At 56.0% G+C, this 22,409-nt stretch overlaps 1 protein-coding gene across 1 annotated transcript in view; it reads left to right on the top strand.

Moving 5' to 3' along the window:
- The window catches only part of KCNJ10 (potassium voltage-gated channel subfamily J member 10), a 58,355-nt gene extending 44,619 nt beyond the window's left edge, over nt 1-13,736 (top strand). The window contains exon 2 of the mRNA XM_006032729.2: nt 10,413-13,736. Coding sequence (XP_006032791.1) covers nt 10,413-11,549 — 1,137 coding nt within the window. The 3' untranslated portion in view covers nt 11,550-13,736. The remainder of the gene's footprint in view (nt 1-10,412) is intronic.
- Nucleotides 13,737-22,409: the final 8,673 nt, after the last annotated feature.

The following is a 22,409-nucleotide window of genomic DNA, read 5'->3' as shown; positions in this document are numbered from 1 at the left end:
TCTGGAGCCACTGGGGTGCAGCTCGGACCCGCCTGCCCCGGGAGTGATTCCCACGGCCCCTCCTGCCCCACCCAGGGTCAGAGCCAGGAGCCAGCCACTCCCCCCTGTCCCCTGCATGGCCACTGCCACCCCCCAACGCACCACTCCACATGCGGCTGCCACCACTGCTCCCCCCACATCCAGCCAAAAATCTGTGCCTCAGGTAACCGGCACAGCAGCACTTTTAGCTTACCAGCACCACCCGTTTTTCAGTTCAAATCCCTGTTAACTGGCTCAAGTGGGGAATGGGCCATCTCCCATTCATGCCAGCTAACAGAGATTTGAACTGAAAAATAGGTGTAAACCAGTAAAAACTGAATGACTTAAAAAAATCAGGGAATTTATCAGTGAAAATCGGTAAAACTGAGAATGCGAAACACTAGGCATCTGGGACAAGGAGCACGAGCACTTTCCACACGTCTCATCTCTTCTCTACCCAGCCTGGGACAGTCAGAAGCAGCAGGCAGATGAGTCATCTCTGGGGGCAAAGCAGAAGGGCCACAGCTTGCAGGGACTTGGTGGCAGGGTCCATGACAGGGAGTGTCAGGGCTCTGGGGAACTGCTGGCTGCAGGAGTCCTGGGGCCTCCAGACACAGGCTGATGCCATAATTAGAGATGTAATGAGGGGGGCAGAATGCTCCGCACACTGCAAAGCCATGGGGGAGGAGGAGGAGGAGAGCTGTGATCCTGCCCCATAGCTAAGAACCCCCCATGCAGCCATTAAGTGCTGGGACATCCTCATCCCGGCTCCTGCCCCAGGACTCATCTTGCCCTCACCGGCTGTCTTGCCTTTGATGGTAGACTCCATGGGCTGGATCCTTTCCCACTGATTGGGCACCTAAGGGATGCCTATATTCAATTGACTTCCTGTTCAAGCCCTAATCATACAATTATAGAAAATGAGGGTGGGAAGGGACCTCAGGGGTCACATCTAGTCCAACCCCCTGCTCAAAGCAGGACCAGCCCCAACTACATCATCCCAGCCAAGGCTTTATCTACCTGGGTCTTAAACACCTCCGAGGATGGAGATCCCACAACCTCTCTAGGTAACCTGTTCCAGTGCTTTGCCACCCTCCTTGGGAGAAAGATTTTCCTAATATCCAAACACCAGCTTCCCTTGCTGCAGCTTGAGCCTGTTGCTTCTTGTTCTGTCATCTGCCACCACCAAGAACAGTCCAGCTACATCCTCTCGGAGCCACCCTGCAGGTAGTTGAAGGCTGCTGTTAAATCCCTGCTTAGTCTTCTCTCCAGACTAAATAAGCCCAGTTTCCTCAGCCTCACCTCACAAGTCATATCCCCCAGCCCCCTAGCCATTTTCATTGCCCCCCGCTGGACTCTCTCCAATTCGCCCTCATCCTTTCTGTAGTGGGGAGCCCAAACCTGGACTGGGGATGCTGATGTTTTAGGAACATGCTGTCCTCTGACCCTTCAGACAGCATCACCAAATGGCAGTGAGGAGAGGGAGGACCAACCCGCCTTTGGCATTAACTGGCTTTTAGGAACTTAAGCAGGGAAGGACTGAATTGCAATCAGGCATTTAAAGGCATGTAGATGCCCCCTTGCTGCAACAGAATCCAGCTCTGTGGAGTCCTTACCATCCATCCGTACAGCACCCAGCACAGCAGGGACCTCTCCAGCTGAGACGTGCAGGGCCAGCGCAGTAACGGCTATTATTATTCCATGTGTGACTGGGACCTCCTGGGTCACTGCAGGCACCATGCCATGCAGCCACGACTCGAGGGGATGGTGGGGGCTGTTTTTCACTATGACCATTCATTGCATGCACCTGACTCTCACTGCCCTGAGTTACCTACCACCTACTCCTGGGAGTGATCCCTTCGTCTTAGAGAAAGGAGTCTGCTGGGACTCAGCCCCCTTCCCTTATCAGCACTATGGACTCTGTTTGCCTATAGCTCGTGCTGCCTAAACCTTCATGTCTGGCAGCTGAGACACTTTGGGCTGTGCTCTCCTCAGCGGGGAGGTGCTCTGTTCACCAGGGCGCCTCTTGGGGTAACAAGGAGCAATGGTCACAAACTGAGAGAGAACAGATTTAGGCTAGACATCAGGAAAAACTTCTCCATGGTAAGGGTGGCCAAAATTTGGAGTGGGCTTCCAGGGGAGGTGGTGTTCTCCCCTACCTTGGGGGTCTTTAAGAGAAGGCTGGACATGCACCTGGCTGGGGTCGTCTGACCCCAGCGCTCTTTCCTGCCCAGGCACGGGGTCAGACTCGATGATCTGTTGAGTTTCCTATCGACCCCAGCATCTATGAATCTATAAAACACAATCCCCTGCCGGAGATCGAGGCTTGGAATTAGTTTTGTTTAAATACTGCAAGTCTCCTGTGTGCTGGCTTTTTGGCTAAGATCAAGTAATACCTGTGTGGATGCTGTGAGACCAGTTTAAGAGCAATATGGTGTGAGCCTGTAGCTTGGGCTGAGATCAGCAAAGGGTAGGGACAGCAGGGGGGAGCTTCAGTGGGCCCAAATTAAGACCCGATGTAACTTCAGACAGGGTAGCAGAGCAAGATCGGGGTTGAACTTGCCTGTGTCTTCCATTACAAGCTTCCTGCATTCATTGGTATTACCCTGGAGGCTGCTCTGTGGATCCCAGAGGTCCTGTTGGTTCCACACGGTCACATGGATTGGTGTGTGTCTGTGGCTCATGTGGCGGGTGCCTGGTGCTAGGCTCAGTGAGTTTGTGGAGACCCCAGGTGCCAATCCAGGGGCAGGCAAAATATGGCCCGTGGGCTGCATGCAGCCGATCAGGTGATTTCATCCAACCTGCAGGCAGGTGCCTAGCAATTCACTGTATCTGGCCCGCCCCAGGCTGCCCCTGCTGTGCTCGCATGGGGCTGAGCTCTGCTCATGCCCATGGGGACAGCACACACTGTGCTCCCACCTTCACCCATGGGATGGCCCCGCAGGTAGGGAAGCAGCTGTGGCAGCAGGCGAGCCGGGGAGGGGAAGTGGTGGCAATGGGAAAGAAGTGGCAGCAGCAGCAGCAGGTGGGTGGGCAGGGGGGGCAGCAGGCAGGGGGAAAAATAGGGAAGTGGCAGGGGAAGGGTGGAAGTGGTGGTGGTGGCAGCTGCGGTGGGGGAGTGGTGGTGGCAGGGGTGGGTGGGAGCAAAGTGGCAGGTGGGCGGGAGCATGGGGCCCAGCCGGGATCCAGGGCAGGGCGGCAGGAGCGTGGAGCCCAGGCTGGCAGAGGCGTGGGGACTGTCTGGCTCCATTGCATGGGGCTCGCATGCAGTTCCCGGGTTCTGCCTGAGCCATGTGGCTCAGGGGAGCCCTGCGTGATGCAGCCGGTGGCCCGGCCCCACTCACTGCTGGGGGAATGGCGGGGAGCTCTATGCTATGGAGTTGGGCTGGCTCCCCTTTCCCTGCCACCTCAATCGAGCCTCACAACTTGCACTGCTGGTTTCATCACACACAGCCCCCCCCGGCAGCACAGGGCTCAATGGAGCTGGCAGCCTGGCCATGGGCAGTCCTGGGACTTGCTGGGACCACGCAATGCCAGTGGGGTCAGCCTGCTGCAGGCCGTGAGTGCCCCAGGGGCCTGCACACACACCCCACCCCCACAGCCACCCTCCCCTTACAAACCCCACAGCCCCCAGACACCCCCCCCCACACACACACATACACTTAAAACTCCACAAACCCCATATACACACCCCACACCCCCCACAAACCTTACACCCACCTACACAGATGCCCCCACACATCCCCACAAACACCAACACACACTCCACAACCCACATCCCCACACCCTCCACCACACACACCCACAGCCCCACCACAAGCCAATACCTACCTACCCACACCCCCCACAAACCCCCCACAATTCACCCACAGCCCCCCCCACATACATACCACCACACCCCACATACACATACACGCACATGCACGCCCACACTCTACATACACACCCATACCCCACATATACACACACACATACACCCACAGGCCCCCACAAACACCATACCCACCTGCCCATCCCACCCACACACCCCTACAGCATACATGAGTAAGACTTAATTTTAAGCTATGTGCATAAATCAAACATGCACAAATCAGGACAAACATATATTTTTAAATAAAATTAAAATATTTTATTGTAGATGTTTGATTCTAAGTATTTTTTTTTCTGGTTCCAAGATGGTAAACCCCTTCCCAAAAGGAAGACTTCTGGGGGCAAGGGGAGGGGCTTCCAGGGGCAAAGGAAGGAAGTCCTTCCCCTTAGGGGAGGGACAGGGCTTCTGGTTAGGGGCAGGGCTTCTGGTCCCAAGATGGTGACTAGCGGGCAGGGCACCTGTCAGAGGGTGGGGCTACCCTAATTGCCCCTTGGCAGCTCAGCAAAACTTGTTAAGCGGCCCTTCAACCAAAATAATTGCCCACACCTGCAATGGACGGACACTGAGCCCTGGCTGTGAACGTGGCACCTCCTCGCAGCCAAGATGGTGCTTTCCTGGCAGGGCTGCTGGACCCAAACAGCACCGGACACGTGCCTGTCGGGGCAGGGATAGGCTCATGGCCCTGCTCCAGCACAGGGATGGTACCACATGCGGATTTGGGGTCTGGGTCCTGCTCCCCAAGGCATGAGGGATCTGCACAGCTGCAGGCAGGCACTGAGGCTGACTCTTACCTGCCGCTGCTAGCCAGAGCCCACATGGGGCATCCGTGGTCAGTGGCCCAGTGGTCAGTGGTAGCCTCATGCCCGCTTGCTGCCGGGTTTGGTTCACTGGCCCTGCAGCACACAGTCACCAGGTGCCAATACCAGGCCAGTCTCGGTACCTGCTGCTGCAACCCCCTGGTCTGAAAGGCATGAGGAGGGCTACCTGCCTGGTGCTTGGGGTGGGAAGAGGGGGCTCCCTGCCTGGTGCCTATGCCTCTGCCTGGTGCTTGGGGAGGGAAGGGGGCTCCTTACATTGCCTGGTGAGCACTGACTGTGTAGGGCTTGAAGCAGAGGCACTGAAATGACTCTCATGGGGCTTGCTGGGCGGGGAGCCTCTCTGGGGTGGTGGTTGTGGCTGCTCCTTGAGCTTTGACATGAGCTTGGGCAAGTCCCTCTGGGCCAGGCGCTATGGCCCTCCCTCCCAGCAGTGGCCCATGGAGAACGCTCCACACACTTCCTGCAGACACAGTGCTCCCCAGTCCCTCCCACCCAGAGCCAACCCTGTGGGGTGTGCAGGGCCTGGAGCATACCAGTCTGTGCAGGGCCTGTGCGGGGTGGGTGGCGAATGGCTGGAGCGTGGGGTGGGGGGAAGGGGGTGGCAAGCAGCCAGCGCATGGAGCCGGTGGCACTCAATGGCTGCATGGACTGGGGGTGCCCTCAGCACATACCAATGGCACTGTCCGCAGGGCCCTCCAAAGCGCGGGGCCTGGGGCGGTCACCCTGATTCGCCCCCCGCCATGGGACAGCTCTGCTCCCACCCAGGGCTGCATGCAGGCCCCGTCTCAGCTTGTGGGGAGCCCATCAACCTGGCCACCACCTCCGCTCTACTCGAGGAGCACAGAAACATGGGGCTGGAGGGAGGCCTCACAGCTGGCCCCCTGAATCCACAGGTGGCCCCCCCACCCTTCTATGGGCGCCCGTGGCTGTATGGCTGAGGGCAAGCAAAACTCGGAGGCATCTGAACCCCAAGTCTTCATGCTTGGGCTTGCACATAGGATGCCTGCCAAAAGATCTGGAAGTATCTGAAGCCCCAGGCTGAAAAGTTTGGGGTGGAGGATCCCGGTAGTAGGGCCACATATGGTTCTTGAACAATTCAAAGGATTTGGAACTGATTCGGCTGCTTTGGCCAATTTGACCCGGGACCTGACAAATTTTCCTTAAAAATAAAAATAAAAAACCCCCTGCCCTCCCCCCTGGGGAGTCTAGAGCCTGGGTTAGCTACAGCCTGGCTCCAGAGTGTCTGGGTCACTCTGAAGGGGGTCCGGGCAGCCCATGCGCTGAGCAGGGAGCTGCCAGGAGCTGCCCAGGGGGAGACATCAAGCTCAGGGGGTGTCAGAGCCCACAGTCCCTATAAAGCTCATTGTCAGGGGCTGGGTCTGGAGACCTCAGCCTGAGCACAGGCGACCAGCTCCATTCCCTCCAATGGAGCGGAGCTGGGGCTTTGTATCCAGAGGGGCAGCCTCCCAGCTCCACCACCACCCCTCTATGGATCAACTCAAGGTGGGCAGAGGTCGGACCCTGCTGCAGCCGCAGGATTCCCTGCAGCCGAGAGGCTTGCTCTTAGGGGTAGAGGTGGTGGGCCTGCCTGGCGTGAGCTGAGGGGCAGCCGTGGCTCTTGATGCTTCTATCCCGGGTGCTGGGGTGGCGGTCCGTGCCCGGGCTGGGCGTGTTGGTGGTGCCACCTGCTGGGGAGACCGAGCCAAGGCAGCTCGGAGTCGCAATTGGAGGTGGGAACTGGCAGTCTTTCTTAGCTTTTCATTGACCCACTGAGCACCAGGCCAAAGACCGTGCGGCCGGCTCAGGGCACAACGCAGGGCACTAGCTTCTCCCAGGTCCCCCGCAGCAAGGCCAGTCACTTGAAGCTAGCAAAAGCATCTCCCAACCAGATTTGAAGGCAGCCAGTCCACTGCTCTGCTCTGGAGGTCGGGCACTTCCATGCTGTGCCCGATGCACTGAATCTGCGTGGCTTCTGCTCCCAGCCCCGGTGCTGGCTCTCTCTTTCCCCATTAGATGAATGCCCTGTGTTTTGTCTTCACAGAGCTTCTTACAGCCCCCAATCCAGTCACCTCCTAACCCTCCTTCTGGTGCCCCAAACAGAGCGAGCTCTTTCAAGAGACAGGCAGAGATAAGGGGCTGGCAGGGACGTCATGTCTTCTTGGCTCCCTTGCCGCCTGAACAAGTGGCACCAGGCAGATAATAGCAGCAAAGGGAAAACAATCTGGGACTGTAGCTGGGAAGCCTGCCCCTGAGATCAAAGCCAGGCTCCTTCCTGCAATGCCACCCGTGCCCCATGTGGACACAAGCAAGTCATCTAATCTCCATGCTCACATGGGCACCGCAGCCTTTCATCTCTCCTCCCACCAGTGGCCTTGACCCCAAGCCCTGTCCATGGAAAGCCTGGGAAAAGCAGGCCCCTCTGCCCACGGGAAAGACCCGTCTCCCCTTTTAGCAGTGACTCCAGGAGCTGTTTCCCACAGCAGTGCATCTTCATACAGTTCAATGCTAATGCTGCAGGACACAAGGTAACCAGAGAAGCTTTGAGAAGAGCCCAGCTGGGAAGGCAGAGCCACGGGGTATGCATGGTGGAGAGCTGCAAACAAGACCTGATACAGGGGGCCTGTAATCACAGGGCAGGGAGTGATCCAGGCCTCAAGGACAGGCCGACTGTGAGCACAGCGGCAGGGAAGCCAATAGAGGATTTCCTTAGCAAAGAGCTGAAGGAAGGTGCATCCACTCAGGACCTGTGTTCTCATCCCAGAACCACTCCTTCCATTAAGCATCTTATATATTTTTCTGGCCGCACCTCATGGGTTGATTCGCATTGAGTTTGCCAGTGGTTCCAGCAAACAAGCAACTTGGTCACGTTCTGGTGAGGAACCTGGGAGCAAAGGCCTGGCACAAGCAGTGGTATCCCCCTCTCTGATCCCTGTAGCCAGACAAGATGCCTCTATGGGAGATGCTTTCATTGAATGCAAGTGATTGGGCTCAGCATAAGGAGAAGCAGGTGGAATTTCAGGCCTGGGAAGGAAATCAGACCAGATGATTGCCTGGCCCTTAGCCTCTATGAGTCCATGCATCTGCTGGCAAGTCTCCAGCAATCCAGGAGACAGATCGACCGATAGCTAGCTGCTTCTACAACTAGAGAGCCTGCCAGCCTGTGTGCAGCTGATTTCATATGCTGAGACTCAGCTATCTCATACAGGGATTAGCATCATACAATCAAAGAGAAATGGGGCTGGGAGGGAGCTCCAAAGGTCACATCTAATCCAACCCCTGCCTGAGGCAGGATCAGCCCTGTCCAAACCATCCCAGGCACATCCATCATCTAAGCTCTTAGCAAAACTACCATCAACCCTGACACAACACAAAACCTCACACCCGAACCTGCCGCGGGTAAAGCAGGGGGGCCATGGCATCATTTCAGGACAGCGGGCCACCTCTTGTGCCCAGCCCACAGGCTGCCAGTCCCTGCTCTGGGACCAGCAGGACAACTCCTCTTTCTCACTCTTGACACTGTGCTTGCCTGAGAGAAAACTGCTCGGTGGCCGTGAGGGGCCATGAGGCCAAGGCGTTACCATGCTGCTGGACTGGGTACGTGTGAGCTACTTCTGGTCTCACACTCCTACCAGGGGCCAGGCTAGCAACTGTAAATTAACTCTGGAATAAATTATTTACAAGCACATTGTTTCTAGATTTTAAGGCATCTGATGCAGGGCCGGTCTTAGTTTTACATTTGGAAAGTGCTTAACACAGGGAAGCCTGAAACAGAGGGTGTCTAAGGCAGCTTTATCGTCATCATCTTCACCATTCTGTACTGTGACTTATTTTCTGATGGGCTAGAAGTATAATCATTGATGCTGATAATCTCAATACCTTGTTGATGGAATATGGTGAAGCCAAATGCCCAGCTTCTCAAATGAGGGCCAGCACAGATAGTCACTGTGTGGGAATGGAAAAGTTGCCCTCTGTTTCCTTCCATATGTGAGATGATGGAGCTGAATTCAGCTGGACTGAGGACTGTTATTCTACCAGGCCCATAGGGAAGCAGCACACTGGAGTTTCTCCTTAGAGCATCCATCTACTTGACTGTGGGCGTTTCAACATGCTGCCCTACGGTGACATAGTGACGCACTATGTTGCCATATGGCACGCTACATGACATAGCGATCACACAGCTGTACACATGATCGCCAGCTATGTCACCGTAGCAATGCACTCCCTGGCTGTAACGTACTGCTACAGCAACATAGCAGGGAAATCTAAGTGTGCACTGCCCGCACGGCACAGTAATCACCTGTACTTACATGCTTTAGTGCTTCCAAAAGGAAGTACTAAAGCATGATGCCATAGCCACGTGTACATGCATCCTGTATCCATCACAGACATGTGCACAGACAGGCAAACAGACAGTTCACCCAGTCATGAGAGGGTGATGGGGACGGTGGGGGACAAGGGTGAAGATTTGGCCTTGCTAAAGTCAATGGCAAAACTGCTGTTGACCTCAAGAGAGCCAGGATTTTACTCAGAAGAGATCACAGAACCATAGAAAATAAGGGTTGCAGGGACCTCAGGAGGTCACATCTAGTCTGACCCCCTGCTCAAAGCAGGACCAGCCCCAACTAGATCGTCCCAGCCAAGGCTTTGTCTAGCTGGGTCTTAAACACCTCCAAGGATGGAGACTCCACCACCTCTCTAGGTAGCCTGTTCCAGAGCTTTTCTACTCTCCCTGTGAGAGTTTTTCCTATATCTAACCTCAACTTCCCTTGCTGCAACCTGAGCCCATTGCTTCTTGTTCTGTCATCTGCCCCCACTGAGAACAGCCCAGCTCCATCCTTTTTGGAAGCACCCTTGAAGTTTGGGCCAACCTTTTTGGCAGGCATTTCACAAATTAGGACAGCCCCTTTCCCAGACCCACCTTGAGTGCCACTCCAATCTCCTTTGCCTGGTCTCGTGCTCTGCTTTCTGCTCCCTGCCCTATCTGCTGCTTGCTGCCTGCATCCACCCTGATCTGCCGCATGGCACTTGTGCCACTCGTGCCGCAGGCTGGCCACCCCTAATAAGAGTCCAATCCCCTGCTCAAGGCAAGATCATCTCTGTCGATCTCGGTCATCCATGACACATGCTTGTCCTAGTCCTAAATCTACACAGTCAACCCTTTTGCACAGCAACAAGGCCCAGTGCCCAAAGAAACCTAATGCCCCCAAACCTGCTAGAGGTAAAGCAGGGGGTGAGGGCTGGCAGTGTCCTGCCACTGCACGGGGGCTTAAAATGTATTGAAGAGATCCATCCACCCACCCACCTGCCACCCATCCATTCACCCACCAACCTACCCACTCATCTGTCCATCCATCCATCTGCCTGTCCATCTTCCCATCTATCTCTCCATGCACCCATCTGCCTGTCCGTTCATCCATCCATCCATCCACTCACCCACCCACCCATCCATCCATATATCCCAATACACCCTAAGTATCTACCGATCTGGTTAGCTACCTCCCTCCCTATCTATCTAACCCCATATATCCCCTCTATCTACCTATTAATCCATCTGTCTCCCTCTCTGCCCATGCCTCCCTACTCACCAATCCATGTGTGTCCCTAGCCAGGCCTCTCCATCCCTTCCACTGCCGCTGCCCAGACCTGGCCCTGATGGCTCTTGGTGGTTCCTAACCATGTGCCCTTCTCTTTGCCTTCCCTCCCAGATGACGTCTGCCACCAAGGTGTACTACAGCCAAACCACCCAGACTGACAGCCGCCCACTGATCAGCTCGGGCCTGCGCAAGCGCCGAGTGATGACAAAGGATGGGCGGAGCAATGTGCGCATGGAGCACATCGCCGACAAGCGGTTCCTCTACCTCAAGGACCTGTGGACCACCTTCATTGACATGCAATGGCGCTACAAGCTCGTGCTCTTCTCTGCCACCTTTGCCGGCACCTGGTTTGTGTTTGGTGTGGTCTGGTACCTGGTGGCCGTGGTGCACGGGGACCTGCTGGAATTTGACCCCCCGGCCAACCACACACCCTGCGTCATGCAGGTGCACACGCTTACCGGGGCCTTCCTCTTCTCCCTGGAGTCCCAGACCACCATCGGCTACGGCTTCCGCTACATCAGCGAGGAGTGCCCGCTGGCCATCGTCCTGCTCATCAGCCAGCTGGTCCTCACCACCATCATGGAGATCTTCATCACAGGCACTTTCCTAGCCAAGATCGCCCGGCCCAAGAAGCGAGCGGAGACCATCAAGTTCAGCCAGAACGCCGCGGTGTCCCAGCACAACGGCAAGACCTGCCTCATGATCCGCGTAGCCAACATGCGCAAAAGCCTGCTTATCGGGTGCCAGGTGACTGGCAAGCTGCTGCAGACCTACCTCACCAAAGAAGGTGAGAACGTCCGGCTCAACCAGGTCAACGTGGACTTCCAGGTGGACACGTCCTCGGACAGCCCCTTTCTCATCCTGCCCCTCACCTTCTACCACATCGTGGACGACGTCAGCCCCTTCCGGGACATGTCCCTGCGCACAGGTGAAGGCGACTTCGAGCTGGTCGTCATTCTGAGTGGCACGGTGGAGTCCACCAGTGCCACCTGCCAGGTGCGCACCTCCTACCTGCCTGAGGAAATCCTGTGGGGCTACGAGTTCACGCCGGTCATCTCCCTCTCGGCCAGTGGCAAGTATGTCGCTGACTTCAGCCTTTTCGACCAGGTGGTGAAGGTGTCACCACCCTGCTGCATCCATGAGACCGTGAGGTTCGGTGACCCTGAGAAGTTGAAGCTGGAGGAGTCCTTCCGGGAGAAGGCAGAGCGCGAGGGCAGCCCACTCAGCGTCCGCATCAGCAACGTCTGAGCGGCCCACGGCTCACGCCCAGCCTCTCAGTGCCTACTCCTTCCCCCTCTCTAACCTTTCCCCTCCTCCCCGCTCTTCTCTCTCCTTCCCTGCCAGTCTCACGGGGCAGTTCGAGTGATCCACTCTCCCATAGGACCATGCCGAAGGATTGCGCCGTTAGTTCCCCCCATAGCACTGCTCCCACCTTGTCCCTGGGACCTCCCAAGGGAGAGGCTGGGTGGCCAACCTCCCTTCTTCCTCCTCCTGGGCCTGGTGCTTGCATTGATTTTGGCACAGTGCCAGGCACCCCACGGCCATGCGGAGCCCAAGCCAGCAGGGTGGCATCGCCCCACAACCCAGTGGGCTGTTTTTATGGACTCTGCCTTTGCTCCCAGCCTGCAGACTCAACTCACACCTAACGCCCTGCTAATCCCCCGCGAGGCACAGGCGCGTTTCCAGGACAGCAACCTATACCAGGGTGCTGCTAGCGGCACCGCCCGCCCTGTCCCAGGCACAGCAATGGCCGTACTGGGTCAGCACCAAGGTCCACCCAGTCCCGTTCCCTGCATCCAAGCCTGGAGGAAGAGGTGACTGCTGTCTGCAACACTGGTGGACACAGGACCTGGCACAGCCTGCTGCATGTCAAGGATCACCGTGGTCATTGGAAGACCCCTGAGCACCTGGCCTGATGGCCTGGCAGGGAGTCTTGCGGGGGAAGCATCTCCCTTGGCACAGGCTGGGCTGGCGGAAAGCTGCAGCCCCCAGAAACGGACCCTGAGACCAGTGCTGGGCACTGACTAACAAGGTGCTGGAGTGGAGGCAGGGGGGGCTTGAGGCTCTGGCAGCCCCGAGCTCTGGGGCATGGGGAGGTGTCCAGCAGCCAGGAGAATAAGCCTCTTCCTGCCTCCCTAAACAGCTGCCTTGACATTTCCTCGCTGGGCAGGAAGCAGGCAAAAGAAGCCGGTGATGAAGATCTCCATGATGGTGGTGAGGACCCCTGGTTGCTGGCTACGTCCCCTCGCACTCTCTGCAGAGCCTGGAGCCCCGCTGCCTCCACCCCCTGCCCATGGTCCCCTTCCCCGACTCCGGGCATGAAGCCAGACCAGCATGCCTCTGCAGCCTGGCCCTGTGCTCCACTGGTTGTGGAGACCTCACGGGCCCTTCCTGAGAGACCAGCCCCTCTGGCTGCTCCTTTGCACCAACCCCTGGCTGGGAGACCCTCACACACTGAGAAAACCCCCATCCCCAGGGACCCACAGCCCAGCTGCAGCCTGAGCCAGCCAGCAGGGAGACTGCACATGGCTTGGCTGCATATGATGCCTCTGGTGCCCATTGCTCATCCACCCGAGGGGGGCAGGGAATCAGCTGTGCCCGGGGCTGGAGGGTTTCACATCAGCAGCACGGTGAAGGTCTCAGCCCCGAGGCTGCCACGGATCCCCTGCATTGTGGAGGTGCTTCCAGGTGCTCGGGGCTCCAGAGCAGCATTGGGCCCTGCAGCCATGGAGCATCCAGCCATGCCAAGCACAGCTGACTGCAGCAGAAGGAAGCCACCGTGTCCGGCACATGCACACCCTGCATTCAAGGCAGTGCCAGCACCTCCCTGGGAAGTCCCGCACTGTCCCCACCCCCCGCAGCACCATCCCCATGGCCCAGACTGGCAGCTGAGCTGGAGGGTCACAGCCCAGCCCAGGGAGAGCGGCTCACCAGGACTGCAAAACACCCGTAGCAGAAATGCGGATGTGGAGGCCATGGGAACCTCGATTCCCAAGTGGTCCCGCTCCTCTCTGCCGCCGGGGCTTCCCCTGCAGCTCTGTCTTGTGTCCTGCCCCGGCGGCTCTGTCACTCGTGTCCAGGGTCAGTGACACCAGCACACGGGGGTCCTGGGAGTTTAGGAAGTTGTGGGCTTGTGAACACGTGTAGTACTGTATCTGAACACCGGGGGGCAGCATGCACTTCTGTGTATACACGTGTGTGTGTGTGTGTGTGTGTGTGTGTGTGTGTGTGTGTGTGTGCGTGCGCATGCCTGTACCAGAATATTAGGCGCAGGTGCGTCTGTGTCAGTGTGTGCATGCATGTGTGTGTGTGTCTGTATGCCTGTACCAGAATATTAGGCACAGAGGTGTGTGTGTGTGTGTGTGTGTGCACGTGCCTGTACCAGAATATTAGGCACAGGTGTGTGTGTGTGTGTGTGTGTGTGTGTGTGTGTGTGTGTGCGCGTGCCTGTACCAGAATATTAGGGGCAGGTGTGTGTGTTTGTGTGTGTATGTCAGTGTGTGTGTACACATATGTGTATGTGTGTGTGTGTGCATGCCTGTACCAGAATATTAGGGGCAGTTGTGTGTGTGTGTGTTTGTGTTTGTGTGTGTGCATGCATGTGTGTGTGCATGTCTGTACCAGAATATTAGAGACATGGGGGGGTGCACATATGCACATGCATCTGAGCACCAGGGGCAGTGAGTGTATGTGGGTGTGCACTAGGGGACAGGTGTGTGTGTGTGTGTGTGTGTACGTGTGTGTATATCTGAGCACCAGGGGCAGAGTGTCCATGTGTGGGTTTTTTGCATGCACAATTGCACACCTGTTACCTTCTGACCAGGGTTTTGCATGAGCCAGGCACATGCTGTAGCCATCTGCGCCTGTTCACTTTGGGGCTGGCTCTTTGGTGGGCGTTATAAGAAAGGCTCCCCAAGCAAGTGGCTCTTCCAACATCCTTGGCAGCCCTGTAGCTCTGCTCACATATTCACGCATGGCCTCTAGGACATGTTAAGAAACCACCTGCACTTGGCCAAAGAGGCTGTGAAAATGAAGCAACAGAACAGTTCACAGGTTCTCAACTTTTCATAGACCCCTCATTCCACAACTGTAATGAACTGAGCAGTTTCAAACAACTGATTCCACCCAGTTCTTCTGCCTATGGAAAAATACTAGAGCAAGTCGTTCATTGCCAAATGTGCAAAAAGACCACAGCAGGCAGGATGGATTCCTATCGGGAACCTGTAGGCCTATCTCATGAATCACGTGCAGGTGTTTGCATAGCTACTAGCTCTAATTTTGAACAGCACCACATGCCACCCTTTGGAGGACTGGAACTGGACTGTTCTCAGCGGGGGCAGATGACAGAACAAGGAGCAATGGGCTCCCGTTGCAGCAAGAGAAGATGAGGTTAGATCTTAGGAAAAACACTCTCACCAGGAGGGTGGTGAAGCACTGGAACAGGTTACCCAGAGAGGTGGTGGAGTCTCCATCCTTGGAGGTTTTTAAGGCCCGGTTCAATAAAGCCTTGGCTGGGATGATGTAGTTGGGGCTGGTCCTGCTCTGAGCAGGGGGTTGGACTCGATGTGACCCCCCTGAGGTCCCTTCCAGCCTCATTTTCTAGGATTCTGTGATTCTAGGGATCTCACGGCCGCCACCCAGTGCTCAGCAGAAGCAGCGCTCCTGAAGTACTTTGTGAAGCTGAACATCAGAGAGAAATCCAGCTGGTCTCCTTTCCACATGACGAGCAAGGAGGTTAGACCTTGGCTGGAATATCCTGCAGAGAGCAACAGCCTGCAGCCTGCATGCACTACAATGTCACAGAAATGACCACCAGCAAATAGCACTTTTTGTCTTAATTTTTAACCTCCCCTCTCTCCCCCCACAGCATTTCCATTGCACATAGCCCCACTGCAATTTTAATATAGTCCTGGTGTTTTCACCCCTACCATACAGAGCTTTTCCCATCGGAGATACTCAGATGGAATTACTAACTAGACGCTCGGCACCAACTGCTGGCCAGTTTTACCTAAGCCCCGCGCTGAGGTTATTCTGTTTTCAGCTTGCTTATAACCATGGGAGAGGCACGTTGGCTCCTACTGGACGCAGGCAGCATTTTTCAAAAGGTAACTTTGCTGCAAAATCCATCTTTTCAGGTGACTGAGGTAGAACCCAGTGCCCTGCTTGGGCTGGGACAAGAAAGAGCTATTGGAAAAGCTTGACTCAGGTTTCAGCACTGAGGAAGGATTGAAAGAACTTGTTTGGTGGGAAGGGGACTTAAGTTATTTTTAAAGGGATTTTAAAGGGGTTTAGTAATAAGAAACAAAGCACTTTGGTTGAGCCGGGATAATTTTCTGGTCCAGCCACCAAACTGGAACCCAGCATAGTTTGCACAGCTCGGTTTGAACAAGGACAATACTTGCAGTGCCTGAGAGGTTGTCCTGTCCAGGGGGTAGAGAGCATCTCCTGGTGGGGAAGGGATGGGCTGGCCTACACTTGGGTTGTTGCTGGCTGCTGCTGCCTCCTAACACATGGAAATCCCTAAGCCTTGGTCAGGATCCCACAAGCAAGCAAGGGACTGGGCAACAACGCTGTTGGGACGTCCGTGCAGCAAGGCTGTCCTGCCGTGTGAGTTGGAGGCCTTAGCATGGCCACGCTGGAGTAACAGGATGGAGGATGGAGTTTCATATCCAGCTTCTGACAAGTCCACAGAGCTGTCAGTCGTGGCCCAGTAGCGCTTGTACCCAATGCGCTGGGTGCTGCGCATCCCCTTCGTGAGAGCCTGCCTGCCCCAGAGAGCTCATCATCTAATGAGACAAAGCAAACAGGCAGAGGAAGGGACTTGCCCTTGACCACGCAGTCAGTCGGTAGCAGAGCTGGGTATCCTTTGGGCCAGCCTGGTGCTCTCCTGAATGCTTTCTGGGAGGCCTGCTTCCTACCAGCGTGACGGGACTTTTCCCCAGAGATGTTCTGGGCTCTAGAGTGTCCGGCCTGGTTGGATGATCCGGGTTCAAGATTGTGCACTCTAGAACCGAGATCCTGCTCAGATGTTCGGGGTCCTAGACCATCCGGCCGGGTCAGGTAATCTGGGTTCTCAAACCCCAGCACTGCCCAGCTGTAGCATTCAAGTTTTTTCCCCTTCTTCCGAAAATGTCTCTGTTTGCAGAACTTCTTGGCTCCTTGCCTCACAGCTCTTCCTCAGGTCTGGAACGCCAGGCCCCACACGTCTCCTGGACCGTCCTAGACTGTAGTGCCCTGTTGCCCCTGTGCCTGTAGCATCCCCAAATTCGAGAGCACCGTGCCAGTCGGATTTCCGGAGCATTCAGATTTTGCATTGCAGAATGCCAAACACCCTGGTTTTTAGAGCTCACATTCTCATGGAGCAGCAAGACAGGGCAACCATAAAAGCCACGATGGAGAAACAGCCCCTGGCAGAGGTGTGCAGAGAAGGTGGGAGACTCTCAGCAGAGACTACAGGAAAGTGAAAGAAGGAAGTTTTGGAGGAAGAACGGTCCCAAACCCAGAAGCCCCAGTGCTGCACACAGCCGGAGGTCTCTGCACTCCCACACCCGTCATGGAGGAAGGCCTCGGACTCTGTGCGTGGCCTCACGCTGCAGCCGACCTCATTGCAATGAGGCTTTGCCCTTCCGCATCAGATATTGAGGACTTTCCAAGGGGATTTCCTTAGGTTCGTACTTGAGCCGCATACAGCCAGGAAAGGCAGGAAAGGAAAGTCTTCACCCCACACTGAAATGCAGCCACTCTGGAGTGGGGACGAGCATGATGGTATACTGCTATGGGCCAGTCACAGGAGGGGAACCTAGTGCTCCCCCCTGCTGTCCCCACTGGTGACACTGGCTACCTGGGGGGGCAATACAGCCAGGGGCATGGAGAAAGAGGAATCGCCAGCCCTCCTCCATCCCCAGGAGCCTAAGATAGGCCCCAGTCTGTGGTCAGCACCGCTGAGAGTGGGGGAGCTCACAGAACGGGGTCTCTCGGGCTTGGAACTGGAGGAGGCTGGAGCCGTAGCTGGAGCCCTGCACAACTGGAGCGCCATCTGCACAGCCCGAGCTCCATGTAGTCACCATAGAGACATCTTGCCTGCTGAGGGCTATGCCGGAGGCAGAGGAGGGCTGCCCATGGGGACAGAACATGGGGGGATGAAGGGCAGGCAGGTTCTGCCCCCCCACCCCATGCACACACATGCGACCGTGCAAGCACACACCTGGCCAGGCACATGGGGACAGACAGGTGCAGAGCAGGGGCTTACAGGAGCAGGCTGACGTGACCGAGTGGGAAGGAGGGAAATAGAGGACTTGTGTTTTCCAGCTGGAGAGCAGGCTTTGCAATTCAATGCAACCTTCATGTCCAGCCTGTGTATATGCTTATGAACAGGCACATGTATGTGCCTATGGCTGTGTGTATATACAGTGGTATATATAACAGCTACAGACAGTGTCATGGGAAAGCAACTTTGTGCATGGAATCGATGCCACATAATTAGTATTAACAGTCCCTATTAAACCAGTGTCTGATATGGCTATGCAGATAGATCACTTCTCTCTCTCTCTCTCTGTACGACTAGACAGAATAAATGTATTTAAGATGTTATAATTTTTCCTAGCTCTGTATAAATATTGTGTTCTTATTAATATATTTGTGTAATAGATACAGAATATGAGAGAGAGAGACTGGTGTGTGTGTATGTGGCTGAATGGATGGCTGGTTGGACGGATGGATGGTCAGCTGGCTGGATGGGTGGATGGATGCATAGATGAATAAACAGCTGGCTGGCTGGATGAATGGCTAGCTGGCTGGCTGGCTGGCTGGGTGAATGTATGGTTTTACACCAGAACTGCACACTGGGACTGACTGTTGTTTGTGCCCCTGAGGCTCGGCCTGGGTTACGGACACAGGTCACAGACATTCCCCAAGACATTCCCCAATTTCAAGTGAGAGCAGGACCCACGGGCGGTTTCAGTGGAAGCTACGTGGGCACTGCACTAGGGTGCCCGGTCACAGGATTGGTGTGTGGATGCTGGCAGGAGCCTGGGGAAAGCAGGTTTAGGGGTGACTCTGGGAGCTGTCACATTTGGGGAATTTTGCAGGGCCAGGCTGCCACTTGCTGCACCCATGGAAGCAGAGCAGGGCATTGAGGCATGGCCTTGTCCTGGCCTACCCAGGGGGAACTGGGACTTTCCTGCTCTGGCAGGACCTGGAGAACTGGAGACTGATGACTTCTAGTCCTGGGCATCGTCCCAGCCAAGACTAATCGCAGATGGGTGGGCCTAGCTGGAAAGAGCAGGGGTGGAGCAGTCCTGCCACTGGGAGTGCTGGGGCAGAACTATGTGTTACTGGAGGAGGGTGCAGAGAAGGGGCTGGCCCCATCCTGGAACCACCACTTTGTGAGTCCAGGCAGCATGTCCAAAGCAATGCAACGTAGAGCTAGAGCGAGGGAGAAGGTGGCTTGCTCTCTGTCTAAAATGTCTATTGAAATATATAAATGTCTATAAAGGAAAATCTATATATTTTATTAGGGAGAATTAACAGAATGACTGAGCACTTTGTTGGAGGAGGTGGGGGCAGAGGGGTGGAGGCAAAAGTTTCTGGCAACCAAGGGGTAAATTCAGGAGATCCCAGGGAAATCCTTGAGACAGGGAAACTTCCATGGGAAATGTCTAAGGCTGGCAGTAGCTTGTGTTGAAATGTTGTGGAGATGGGCTGGTGCACTTGGGATGAACCATTTGTTGTCAGAAGTTTGGCTGTTTAACTCTGAAACCTGAGTGGAAAGACAGGTGAACCATGTGGTTGGACTTTTAGCCCCAAACCGTTGAAATTTTGACAAAAGTACTTATGGAGAAGTTCATTTCTGACCCAGGACATGCAAAAAAATAGATGCTCATGCCTTTTGCTACAGGTGGGAAGAAGTAGTGATGGAAACCGTTTACTCATTATTCACAGCTGAGAAGTGTAACCCCAGAGCTGAACCCACATCAGAGGTGGGCAAAAGAGCTGCAAGAAGAAGGTGGCCTTTGCCAGGATCTGAACCATGGACCCAGCAACTGGGGCACCTGGCTGAGATGTTTGAATGGACGCACAGCGCTGGGTCTGTGGTTCAGATTCTGGCAAAAGCCACCTTCTTCTTGCAGCTCTTTTGCCCACCTCTGATGTGGGTTCAAATGAAAGGTCACTGGTCCCTAATTAAACTCATCCTCGGCCTGCTGAGAGAAGGCTCAGAGGCCTGACTGGCAGCTGCTTGCTTAAGCAAGAGGTAGCAGGGCGCAGTCCTTGGAGAAAGTGAAAGGTGGCAAGGATGCATTGCCATTTAACGATAATCACATGTAAAACCTTGAGACATTTTCTATGTAATCACTGCCCACAGCACCCCAAGCCCCGTCCCCGGGGGGCTGAGCTGTGTGCTTTTAATACGGCATTTAATACCAGCTTCCCGGCACCAAATCAAAGTGGCTTAGTGGTATGAGAAATGCAGTAGTCGGCTAATTGCCGCAGTAACCCTAGGCTTGGGTGTGTACCTGGTGTGTGCACCTCTGCGGGGACACACCTAACAGTAAAGCAAACCCCGTCCTGCTAATTTAGCTGATCTTTACATTAACATCGTTGTTTCCAAAAGAACAGACCAGCTCCGCGTGTGCTTCGCCTGTTAATTCTGCACTGTACTACGAACAATTATATATATGTGGTGTATATATATATATATAATTAGGGAAGGAGCATTTTTATCCACTGGACAGACTGCGCACTAAAAGTCAGATTTTATTTCAGGGGGGAAAATGTTTTATTTGTTGTTTTTTCCCCTCTGTTCAGAAGAAAGGGGAAAAAAAAGGTACTAAATAAAAATATGCAAATTTTAGGTCTGTTTTGGGTGTCGTGACTTGGGTTTGCCAATAGGGCACGTATGGGGGCAGGTTCACATTGGCACAGGCGTCTGGATGCAAGTACCAGACCTGTCAGTCCCTGGCCAGCTCCTTGCCGCAGACCGGCTGAGTCTCCAAGAAGCTGGGGCGTCAACTCAGCTGGCAGCTGGATGGGCCCTTCCAGCTGTGAGGTCTCCTGCCACAAGCAGGGTCCCGAGACATCAGCATGACAGCTCCTGAGACCCCTGCGCCCCTGCCCCGGGGCTGAGCGAAGCAGCAGGGCCAGGGTTTGCCTAACAGCGGGGCGTCAGCAGGAGGGGAGGGTTAATCACTGCAGTGCCCAACTCATGCCGTTGGGTGGATTGGACCCTGAAAGCATGGACACCTGCCCATGCAGCAACCCCAAGGCCAGCTAAGTGACACGTGGCGGGATGGGGCCCTGGATGTCTGGACGCTCTGCTTCTGCAGGGGCTGGCACATCACCCCCACAACCTAGCGGGCAGGGGAAGGTGAAGGGGGGGAACATGCTCCATCCTACAGCCCTGTGATGAGGGGGCTCCCCCTGAAGCTGGAGACCCAGGTCTCCCAACCTAGAGCTCCAGCGCTTATGCTGGGGATGGGCATTGCCCAGCTCCAGGCTCCTCTGAGCCACTGCCCCTGGCAGGCAATAGGGTAACACGGAGGGGGAGCAGCGGAGAGGGGAAGGGTCTGCCCCTTTGGGGAGCAAGCGCCAGCGCAGAACCAGGGCCTGCTCCCTTTAGGGTAGCTGCCACCCACCAGCCATTCGCCCTCCGTTCGCTTACTCGCTTCCTTCCGGCTCCCAGGGGCCTGGGGGTGGGATTGGAGGTATGTCCGATTTGTGGCCAGGTCAGTAGAGCATCAGACTGCGAACACAGGAGCGCTGCAGGTTCATGCCCCTCTGGGCAGTGGGTGCCTCCCATGCTGGGTGAGCAAGTTCATAGGTACCAGTACCTACCTAGGGCAGGCCAGGCCCAGCTCAGCAGGCTGAGTTCCCATCTACGTGGCTCTCCCATGTCCCCCTGGGTGCCCACCCGTCACTGTCAGCAGGGCAGAGCTGTGCCCATGTCCATTGGTACCATGGGCCAGTGCCCAGAAGAGCATGATGGTGCTGGCCACTGTGGTGGGCATCTGTGCCCCCCTGCATCAGCCAAGCCAGGTTCAGCAATGCCTTGAGAGTCCCTGGCCCAGGACTGGGGGAGCAGCATCACCAGGATCACGGCATGTCCCACAAAGCGGGTGCCCCTTGGGCCCCACAGGGAGACACACCACCCTGGGGTCTGTGCAGCCCCCCATGCCCTCAGCTATGGGCAGAGAGGCAAAGGGCAAGTGATGGTGGGGTTGGGGGAGGAAGGGGTGGGGCAGGGGGTGCTGGGTGGGCTGTGCTGGGGGAGGGGTCACGGGGAGACTGTGATGGGGCCTCCAAGCCTCTGGGTCTGCAGGCTCTGCAGAGGGCACAGGACAGGCAGTCATTGCATCCAGCCTCAAGCCCCCCCAGGGCAGGGCACGGCTCCATGGTCCCAGCGGTGGAGAAACCAGGACTCCTGAGACCCACTGCCCAGCTCGCACCGCTGCACCCCACCGGCTCCGCTGTGAGAGAGCAAAGCCCGTGTCCTGACCGTCAGCCCTGCCCGCCCGAACGCCTGCGCCTCCCTCCCGCCTGGATGGCACACACCGGGCCCTTGTTGTTGAGGGACGCAGCTACACTTCCCCGACCTAGCGGCACCATCACAGAGCACCTCCTCAGCACCCCTGTTTTTTGCCCACAGGCCTGGCTCCAGCGATGCAACGCGGCCTGGTGGAGAGGGCCCTGAGCACTGCTCCTCATGGGGTGGGCACAGGGGGTGCTCCCTTCCCTTCTGCACACCAGGCCTGCCCCACAGCCCCTGCCCCAGGGTCCCCTCGGCACCCGCTGATGCCTGTGCAGCTGGCTCTTGGCCAGCATCTCCAAGCAGTGCACCAGGTTCGTGGCAGTACGTCCAGCCAGATTTACCCCAAAGGAGATCCCCACATCCCTCCAGGCATGACGGCCCCAGGCATTGGGCAGACACATCCACCAGGAAGGCTTTCACCCAGTGAGCAACAAAGGCAGCAGAGACCCTGGAGGCTCACTCCTGTATCTCATGTCCTGCCACTGCACAAAGCTCGGTGGGTCTCCGGACCCCCGGCCACCCCAGGGCTGGACTTGGTGTCACCTCCCACCACCAAAACCCCTCCGTGCTTCCAGGGCCATGCC

Source organism: Alligator sinensis, unplaced genomic scaffold (genome assembly GCF_000455745.1).
Source record: "Alligator sinensis unplaced genomic scaffold, ASM45574v1 scaffold463_1, whole genome shotgun sequence".
In the NCBI taxonomy this organism is placed as follows: domain Eukaryota; kingdom Metazoa; phylum Chordata; order Crocodylia; family Alligatoridae; genus Alligator; species Alligator sinensis.
Note: the sequence above shows the minus strand (reverse complement) of the source record. Positions and strands in the feature narration are given on the sequence as shown.